The 10,812-nt window shown below is 33.8% G+C and overlaps 2 protein-coding genes across 2 annotated transcripts; one reads left to right on the top strand and one right to left on the bottom strand.

Annotated features, from left to right (window-relative positions):
* The first annotated feature begins 1,108 nt into the window (after nucleotides 1–1,108).
* On the top strand, nucleotides 1,109–2,838 carry LOC139871978 (NAC domain-containing protein 6-like). Its single transcript, XM_071859748.1, has 3 exons — nucleotides 1,109–1,311; nucleotides 1,657–1,925; nucleotides 2,182–2,838. Exons 1-3 carry the CDS (start codon nucleotides 1,140–1,142, stop codon nucleotides 2,749–2,751), a joined length of 1,011 nt encoding a protein of 336 aa, XP_071715849.1. The 5' UTR covers nucleotides 1,109–1,139; the 3' UTR covers nucleotides 2,752–2,838.
* Nucleotides 2,839–6,576: 3,738 nt separating this feature from the next.
* LOC139871009 (O-fucosyltransferase 6-like) lies at nucleotides 6,577–9,819 on the bottom strand. The gene is made up of 8 exons (XM_071858762.1): nucleotides 9,720–9,819; nucleotides 8,633–8,709; nucleotides 8,420–8,508; nucleotides 8,157–8,340; nucleotides 7,897–8,078; nucleotides 7,716–7,818; nucleotides 7,142–7,473; nucleotides 6,577–7,051 (listed from the first exon to the last, which is right to left on the bottom strand). The coding sequence occupies exons 1-8, from the start codon at nucleotides 9,817–9,819 to the stop codon at nucleotides 6,577–6,579; spliced, it is 1,542 nt and encodes a 513-aa protein (XP_071714863.1).
* Between the last annotated feature and the right edge of the window lie 993 nt (nucleotides 9,820–10,812).

Here is a 10,812-nt window from a genome sequence, read left to right as displayed (position 1 = left end):
TAGATCAACTAACTTTAACGCTAAAAGAAGCAACTTTCACAAAAGGAATAACCCTTCAATGTTAGATGTCGAAAAAAATTCTTTTTTACAAAATAGATCCACAAAAGGAAAGACTTTTTTTAACTCGCATTCAAAACGGAGTCCCCGGCGCAAAGCGAGGGCTCCACAATTATTATTATCCTTAATAAGCATTAAATATGTGTGCATGTCGTTTCATCGTATCATAATTTCAAAGTCCACAATTGTTAGGAATATACTTGACATATGTGACTGATTCAAAGTGCCACTTATTATCGTGACTGAAGTATGTTTTTTATTCATTTATTTACTATGATCTTTCTGTTAATTCTATATTTCAGATTTAAATTTTAATATAACAACTGATTATTTCTTATCAAAATAAACTATTCGGTATCTGTCATATATTCATCCTCAATAAGAGCATCGGATATCCGTGGTCCATTTCACCGTCCATCACCGACGGTGGCTAAAAGTGGATACCGGCCCACCGTCGGTCTTAGTCGATCTAGGCGTCGTCGGCCACCCTCACTCTCCGACGGTGGTTTCAACTTTTTTTTTTTAATTATTCTATTTTTTTATTGGTTCACGATTAAAATCGATTCTGAAATGGACACCGAAAAGAACACTGAATCACACCACACTTTAATCAATTTTAAAGTCCATTTGCGACTTTGAAATGAACACCGAAAATAAACTACGGATACCTTGTGCTCTAACCATTAGATATGTGTGTGTCATTGTTACTTAGTACAATCGAGTATTATACACCAATGCATTAACAAATGTAAGATATGGTCTTATATTTTTTTTTAAACAAAAAACAAAAATTGTAGTCGATAAGCTTCCACGATCTCGAACGTTGGAAAAATCTTTGCCTGGAAAATATGCACAAACCCCGTACAACCGCGTGAGCCCTACCCAAAATTCTAATGCTGTGATAATGCGGTCATTGTCTCAAGTCTTGTTCCCTAGTTACAAAGACTTCTCTTTTTCAAGTCTACCTTGGTCCCACATGCCAAACACCAAGGAGTATAACCTTTAAACTCTTTATCCCTTATATAAGTCCCAACTGAAGTTTATAATTATATTAACCACAACTCAAAAAAACAACACTCAAGATGGATGCAACTAACAATAACTTGGAGCTTGAGTTGCCCGGTTTTCGTTTTCACCCGACCGAACAAGAGTTGCTCGATTTTTACCTCAAGAAAATGGTTTCCGGGAAGAATGCACATTACGATATCATCGCCTTTCTCAACATTTACCTCTACGATCCTTGGGTTTTGCCCGGTAATTAATCTATACTACTCTTTCATCTTAAACCATCACAAAATAGCTAAGTAGTTAAGGTCCGAGTTCCTTACCTTTTTTACTATTTCATCTTAATCAACCTTTTAATTTTTCTTTTGTCATTTCTAAAATTGTTTGTATCTTATCTTGAAATATAAGTTGATAAAGTAGATATAATGGTTATTTATATGAATATTTCTTCTTTTATATGAATGTGTCTTTGAAAGGACATAAAACCAGCCTCGCTAAAGCTATATTTTTTTTATTCTTAAAAAGATGTTATTCAATACGTAGGATTGTCATTGAACAGCGAAAATCTTATCCGTTTACTCATTTGATATGTAGGATTGTCAAAGATTGGTGAGAGGGAGTGGTACTTTTTTGTGCCAAGAGATAGGAAGCATGGAAGTGGAGGGAGACCTAACCGAACCACACAAAATGGTTTCTGGAAAGCAACCGGGTCGGATCGTAAGATATTTAGTTTATCCGACCCAAAGAAGCTTCTTGGACTCAAAAAGACTTTAGTCTATTACAAAGGGAGGGCACCAAGGGGAAGCAAAACAGATTGGATCATGAATGAATATCGTTTACCTGATAATTGCACGTCATCCAAGGTACTACATATGTCGAAAAATACACCTCAATCTACTATTTTCAAAAAACAAGGGAAAAATCCTAAGCTAACACATACTGTATTATGGATCAGACCCGCTCTAATTCCATATTATAGACTAATTAATACAGTATGGGTCTAGTCCTAACGTACTACGTAATATAATATGGGCTAAGCTAATATAATAGTGATCCGTTAACACGTTGAAGGTTGAAAATGTAAATTTTATTTATAATGTTGAATATTTTTTCTTGTAGGAGATAGTATTGTGTAAGATATATAGAAAGGCAACTTCTATGAAGGTGTTGGAACAAAGGGCAGCAATAGAAGAAGAATCAAAAACATTCCAAGCACCATCTCCACTATCTCCTGAAGAAACAATATCATTCTACACCAACTCTGATGACTTGGTACCAGAAACACCAATCGAATCATGCCACATGGCGTCTAACAACACCTATGAATTCAATCCAGATGACTTGTTACTTTTATTGGATGAGAAACCAAAAAAGGAGACCCTTACTCTACCTACACCTGTAATGTCAGTGGAATCACCGTTACGCCTAGGTGAGAAATTAAAGGAAGAGCCTGACGTGATTAGCGATGCAATCAGCAGCAACAATGATGATAATAAGAATACTAATAATAACAAGGCGTCGAGTTTAAGATTACCGAAAGGAGATGGAAATGGGATACTGCTGGATCTGCAGTTGCCCAAAATGAATACGGATTGGACCCAAGACTCGTTCTGGACACACTTATGTACTAGTCCATGGGTAGACAATATCATGTTAGCCTCTCCTTATGCTAATATCCTTAATATCTAAGTTATTAGGAACTTATATATGGCTTCCTTTTAGGTTATGCTTAGACTTTAATGAATAATGAAGGACCTTTTTTGTGAATTAAAGTCATTAACTCTCTGTTTCATGAAAAATGTAACTAGTTTTTTTCAAGTGCATATGATTGTAACATGCATTTGTAATGACTTATTTTCATTACCACATAAAGTACATTGTTACATGATTAGATTACGCGCTGTATAAGATTTTACACCTTTGGCTAATTTAGCTGTTGAGGATGTTTAGAAGTGAAAGTACTCTAGCTAAAAGTGTGATTTGATTAGTAATATGTCTTTCTTCTACAAGTAATTATTAGGTATATATATTATATATAAAATAATAATTTGGTGACCTCGAAATAGGTCTAACTGCTACTCATCTATATCTCTCTGCAATACATATCCACAGCACATATCTGATTATTTTATACATGTACACGGGTGTTCATATGCATATATGATCTGTGTGTATATCTTGATTGAATCAGGGTTTTATTTGCTGATGCATAATCTATATACTTTCAACAAAGAATTATATGTGCAAATCAATCAAAATATATACATGTCTCCATTCATCCGACAATCATTGACTGAATGTGAAGTATTTGTAATATAATACTCAACATGACCTTCATCAGCAGCATTGTTTTTGTAGTTGATATGTACATGCGGAAATAAGAATCTATTTAGTGTCATCAATTTCTAGAACATAGTTATTCGGAATTTGGTGTTAACAAGTTTCTTTTGTCTTATTTGTAGCCGTGTATTTGGCTCATAATTGGTACACCACCATTTTTTAACCATAAATTACCAAAGTTGCTTTAAAGCATTGTACTGTACAATATTTTAATGCATATTTAGTGTATGGTTAAAAATGGTTGTGTAATGATCACCCCCATTTGGTATAAGGATACCACAAAGGGTATCTGCAACATTTCATTAAAATATTAGTTACACAACTTAACACACGAGTGATAACATAAAAAATCCAGATTAAGTAAATGGTTGCTTCTGAAATATCGACATCACAACCAGAGGACACTCTGTAAACATTGCTTAACTCAAAAATATATATAAATTTAAACTTCTGCTATGATCCTAGTTTTATGTCACTCGTGCTACTACACGTGTTCATGTGCGTGCAAGGCTAAGCGCACGGCCACAATTGTACATTATTGGTAGTTGGAGATAAATTAATGAGAATGAGTTGTACATTCAGATATTGCTGGTGGCATGTGAATTATTGGAGATTTTGGACATAAATTAATCATCAATGAATTGTATATCTAGATATTGCTGGATCATGTTACTTAACATTTGATTTGTATATAAGGAGCTGATCTTTAATGGACAGATGATAAACTGAAAACATCAATCTCAGCCTCTTAGTTCACAAAAACATAATGGCTTCTATATCTTCTCAAACGAAAACAAATTGCCATGCTCGATCCGTTAGCTTACCAAACCTTTTCGACAACAAGTTCTATAAAGAAGCCACATCTTGTTCTTCATCATCATTAATAGACCACAAATTAAACGGTCTTAATGATATGTATGAATATATCGAGTCGTTTCTAACATTTCCATCCTCTCATCGCTTATTCGGCACCAAGCAACAATTAAACGAGTTGTTAGATGAACTCGTTGAGATTTTGGATCTGTGCAGTACTACCAAAGATGCATTGTTACAGTCGATTGATGCGGCCAAAGAACTGCAATCAGTTCTTCGACGAAAGAGAGGTGACATTGTTGGGTTGAGTTCGTCGGTAAAGGAATATTTAAACTTGAGAAAAAATGTAAAGAATCTCGTTAATAAAGCGATCTTACGTTTGAAAAAACAGGGTTCTTTGTTAAGAAAGGAAGAAGGAACAACATCGAATGTTAACGAATTAAAGGAAATGGGAGTAAACACTTGCTTAGTGTTTAAATCGTTGTTGACCTTCATTTCTGGATCAAGTTCACAATCGAAACCTAAAGGATGGTTCATGGTAACGAAGATTTTGGGTGACAAACGCGTGCAGTGCGATCAAGTTCTTGATAAGGATGAAGTTAAGAGAGTGGATGATGAATTACTGGCTGCTGTTAGATACAAGGGAGCAAAATCGGGCAGTTTGGATGTCGAAGTTATACGCGAGGGATTAGTCGAAATGGAATTTACTCTACAAAAACTAAGTGAACAAGTAGAAAGAATTTTCAGGCAATTGATTAAAACTAGAGTGTGTCTTTTAAACTTGTACAATTTCTAGATATAGATTTTTTAATTTAGAGTTTTGTGAGGATACAAATATAACTGTAAAAACCACTTCATTTCAATAGAGATTGAATATATACAACATAGACATACATAATCTTGATTATATGCTAGCTCTTTCAAGTTTCAACATATACATTGACAGAGTAATTGAATATATAATATAAATACGCTTCATATCTTCAAAATTACGTATGTAATACTAACTATACATACATACAATCCCCTGACTAACTTAGGGTGTATTCACGAGTTTTTTTTTAAAGGAATGGAATAGAAACATAAGGAATAAAACATAAAAAGGTATTCTTGAGTTTTTGTTTAGGAATGAGAGGAAAGGGAGGGAGTGAATTAGGAAGGAGATCATGATATAAAATTTTTCTGCCTATATATGGGATGATTGAGAGGAAAAGATTCTACATATTTTTGTAATGACAAATTTGACCAATTCATTTCTTGATTTACGTAGATCACTTGTTAATATGGTAACTATACTTACTACACATTATTTAAGCACACACATTATACTTATAGCAAAACTCATTTCTTGATCTCAAAATCTTTTGCTTGCATCTCTATTCAAGTGACAACACAAACAAGGTATGATGACTATTGAATATGGAGTAATTTTTTTACTGTTTTTAAACTTGCAGACAATGACATGGTTGAATGTTTGAGTATGTATGCAAAGATTTGACCACTCATGTACTTATCATATTTCTTTTTTATCTTTTTTTTTATTACTTATCTCGTGTTTATCTTTTTTTCATTACTTATCTCGTATTTAATTTATTTACATTGTAATTTAATATATTTTATTCTTTATTTCTCTAAATTTTATTTATTATTGAAGGTAATGGAAAGCTCCCGCCCACACGTTTATTCTGAAGTGGAAATCTACAAAGAACTAGAGCTCATGGGTTTGGATGACGATGATATTGAAGAACTATTTGGATTTCCTTTACATAAAAGGATTTCTATGTTGGGAACGATGATGAGAGCATGAGAGCATAAAATGGATATGTTTATCTTTTATTTATATTTCACATTTTAAAATTGTTATGATTTTTATTTGAATTGTTTGTGGTTTTTGGTTTGTGATACATTTTTTATTTGAATTTGATTTTAATCTTTAGTTTTGTACGTATTTACTAAATTTAATACTAACTTGCTTTTATATAATTAATTTACAACTTAATTTAATGATTGATATATTTAAAAGGGTATAATTGTCAAACCAATTATTTTGAATATTTTCCTTTCCTTTCTATGCAACTCAATAATACAAATAATTAATTAATTTCCCTTCTTCTCTTTTACTTTCCACTAACTCAAGAATAGATAAGAAATAAAATAGATTACATTCTTTTCCGTCATATTTTACTCCTCTCCTCTCCATCCCATTCTTTTCCATTAAAAAAACTTGAGAACACAGTGTTACTAAACTATCTGTTTGGTACAAAATTTGTCTTAATTATGTGCTCTTTGTGGTTTTAACAATTAAGAACCTAAATTATATTATATTTATAATATTTATCTAAAAAGGTAAAATTATGACGCTTAAGGGTTAGTCGAATGACATTCTACTAATTGGCATTGATCCGGTTTATCTTTTTCCCTCCTCTGCAAGTTTTCCACTCGAAAACCATTTTGATTATCAACACGTTGTTGTGCTAAAGAAACATTGTGGTCATCATTAGTTGATTGCTCCTTAACAGTACTTTCTGACCCATTTACAGTGGCTTCGTCTGTTTGAAAGTCACTGCTGTTATATTCACTTAAATGGTGACTTTGACTTTGATTTTGATCTTGACTTTGACTTTGACTACTAGAGTCTTCACATATGCAAGCGACTGGATTTTCATGGAACTCGCCTTTTCCTGGCTTAGACTCATTCGGTCTTCCCATAAATCCAATCTGATGTGTTCTAACTCGTGACGCGAATTCTTCCCATGTCATGTTACCTCGATCCAAAAACAACCGATAAAGTTTCTTGCTGTTTGGCCTGATCGTCGGCTTGTACCCAAAGTACCTCCTAAATCATAAAAATCTTAAAGTAAATGCATTGATCGAAACAGAGAACTATAAAAACAAACGTGGTTTAATTTAATGGTATTCATCGTACCTTCTCCCAGCTAACATTTTAGCCATGTTGCCGTTGTTATTGGTGACAAAAACATCACTCTCATCACAAACAATAAAATCTAAAGCGGCCATACGCGAAGAATATGGTGTAAATGGTGTTAACTCTTCTTTACTTGCAAGAGTGTCTTTAGAATGAAATTTCGGGAAAAGTTGTTTTAATGGCAACAATGTTTCTTCGCCTCCATAAACGTCACCCGATGCCACATATATATGAACATCTTCTCCGTATCCTAACGCTCTAAGCAAAAGCCCGATTTCTTCTGGTGTCAATGGACATCTCCCTAATCTTCGTTCCTTATCTGGACTTTTATTCTGTATGTATATATATAAATGGTGGTGATATTTCCACCATACTTTTTTTATAAATCCACCATACACATTCAATAATGAGTTGTACAGTAGAACTCTTTAATGAATGTGTGTGCTGGATTTATCAAAATGTATGGTGGATTTATCATTACTGGTATATAAAGTACAAACTGATGAACATGGAATATCTTATCTGTATAATAAAAGCAAAAAAGTACAAATTGAGATCAAACAGTCGTGCTTACTGGTAATGTTTCCCATCTCGTTCGTATTTGTTCTAGTTCGCGTCTTTCTTTGTCTCCACCACCAAAATAGCATCCGGAGAATGCAAGCATATCGGATTCAAATCTATGGTTAATGGAAATTTAACTTTGTTCGATCATTGCAACTCCAGAAAAGAAAAAGTTAAAAAATTTCTTCTTTTACCTCAAATGTAAAGCGATAAAACGCTCACTTATCATCCTCATTCGTTCAACTAATGTTTTGCCCATTTCACGAATTGAATCTGTGTACCTCAAAGCATGATAATTGGCTCGACATCGCAGCTTTTGTATATCTGTATCCAACGTATTTGAAAGCCTGTAATCGTATTTCATCAGCATAACAACCTGCATTACAATGCAAACTCGTAACCATATCTCCTAATTAACAAGAAACAGAAACATGGAAAATGATCAAAACCCGACCTTTTTCTTTTCTAAAAGAGGTAGCACACGAGATTCGTAACATTCCAAATCGCATTTGCGGGGTACACTTGTACGATATGGATTCTTGACTTTTCCATCAATCATTGGTAGCTCTTTTACGATGTTTATGTCTTTCGAGAGATAAGATATGAACCAGTCGACATCAAAAACATCCGAAAAGTTACTACAGATTAAGGAATATAATCAATTAGTACTATTTAGATAAATTTTCAGACATATATTCAACACCTTTTTATACCCACCTTTGATCTTTCCAATATGATCTGTTATCTAATTTGGGAACAACTAATGTTGAGTTAAGTATATAAGTTGCAGCAACAGCATCCGTTATCTGCATTAATTCCACATTTTCAGTTAAAAAACAGTCTAGGATTCAACTTTACTTCATATCATCCCTAATTGCAATTTTAATAAAAAAATAAAAATATAGAAAATGTTGAAGGACATGTACGTACCCCGCTTCGTTGTTGGTTCAATCCACCACTTGTGACGATCATTAAGAACCGGTTGGGGTCCGTTTTCTCATCAGCATCTACAAGTTAAATCTAACTGTTTGAACACATTCATCAAATAGTTCACGAATTCAGAATATATGATCATGAATTTTGTAATAATTTTTTTCTAAGCACCAACATATATATCAGGGCCGGATATTGAGGCGTGCAAGGCGTGCAATCATACATGACCAATATTCAAAAGGGCCCAAAAATTATAGCCCAACATTATATATCTGAGCCCATATAATTTGATATATTTTTTTTTGAACGACGATTTTTTTGACATCAGTAGATCATTTCTTTCAACGACCCTCATCATTTGCACGTAACACACACGTTCGGGCGGAAACCCGAACCCGATCGACGGTACCCGGGAACACATCCATTCGGGCAGTGGTTCCGGGTAGGGGTCCGTGAACGAATCCGGTAAAACCTCCCTATAGGGTCAATATATACCACCATTATTAGTGTTCAATTGGTTTAAAGAAAATCATGTCATCCCTAACAAATCGAACCCATGACCTCTCCCTATCCCATGACACAAAGTACATGGGGACAACCTTGTTACTCCGTATTTTTGATTGATGTTAGTACTTTTGAAGTTTAATTATTATATATGAAAAACATTCGTATAATAAAGGTCTACTTATTAAACAGTGCCCATAAAAGTGACAGGATAGTCCGTATATATCAGAGAGCATTCATGTGAAGTGCAAACCATCACTAAATAGCACAGTGGTTGGGGCTTTGAGTTCCTTCCAAGAGGTCTTGGGTTCGAATCCCGTATACGGCGAATATTTAGTAGTGACCAGGGATGAGTTGGAAACAGGCAGGGAGTAATCCTGCTGGACTGCGTACATCAGAGTATGGAGTCGGATTACTCGCTCTTTCGGGTAGCCAGAACAGGGAAAACGTTCTACATTTTATTCATGTGAAGTGCAAACAATCAAGCCTAATATCCCTTACCTTGAACTTTAAACATGAAACTAATTATAACTTCATTTAAGAATTGAACAAAACCTAAAAAATTATGAAGTTTAAAAACCTTGAAATCTTTCACTTTTTTGGGAGCAACCATAATAGATGTTTGGATGATTCGACATCCATATTTGATCTCCTAAACTCCCTCCTGCTTTCTTGATCATTAATTTTAATTTCCAACAAAACGTTAATTATTAAAAAAAACATTAACTTAACATTAGTAGAAAGATATATAAAATATATATCAAATCAAATGCTTACGGGAACTAAAAAAGTTGATGTATTTCCAATATGTGACCGAAAATCAATTTCATCATCAAGCTGCTGATGAACCAATGACTAGATTAATTAATCCATATATACGAGTAATTTTCTTTTTTTGAAAAAGCAGCAATATATACGAGTAATTAAGATAATATGTTGAATGATTTATAATTATTACCAAGCTATGGTTATAACGATGGAAACGGTGGACACGATGGTGGTTGATCGGTGGAGATAGAAACGAAACAAAAGCAAAAAGAAATAGAAAACAACCCACAAGCGCCGAGATGAAAGGCAGAAGCTGGCTGCTCAGACGACGATTACAACAAAATATTAGGCCTTGTAATATACATAACAGGTTGAAATTGTTGTTGTTGTTGCTGCTGTTGTTGTTATTATTGTTATTGTTTCGGTTTCTATTCCGGCCATGGTAATGATGATGGTGATGGGTTTTTTTCTTCATGATAAATGTGAATTTACATTTGCAATGATGGTTGAAGAAAGGTTCATTTTTGGCGGAAACCGGCTTGTTTGTTCTTGGTTTGGCATCATTTCATTTACAACGATATTGTTTCTAACCAGTGTCAAGATTGCAACAAATATATTGGGGATCAAGGAATATATGACCGTTCCACGTGGAAATTGGATTGAATCTGATTAGCCAATCATGTCAAAGATGGAAGAAAATATATTCCATTTAAGTAGTACCTTTTCCATTTTAAACTAAATCATACTACATCCGTCCCATCTGTCCCATCTGTCCCATCTTAAGTGTCCACTGTGGACTTTTCAAATTCTTTCTTTGTCAACTTTGACCGTAAATATTTTTATTTGTGTTATATAAAATTTTATGAAAATTATATGAATGAAAACACATTTAAAACTCAATTCAT

This window comes from Rutidosis leptorrhynchoides, chromosome 10 (genome assembly GCF_046630445.1).
Source record: "Rutidosis leptorrhynchoides isolate AG116_Rl617_1_P2 chromosome 10, CSIRO_AGI_Rlap_v1, whole genome shotgun sequence".
NCBI lineage: Eukaryota > Viridiplantae > Streptophyta > Magnoliopsida > Asterales > Asteraceae > Rutidosis > Rutidosis leptorrhynchoides.
Note: the sequence above shows the minus strand (reverse complement) of the source record. Positions and strands in the feature narration are given on the sequence as shown.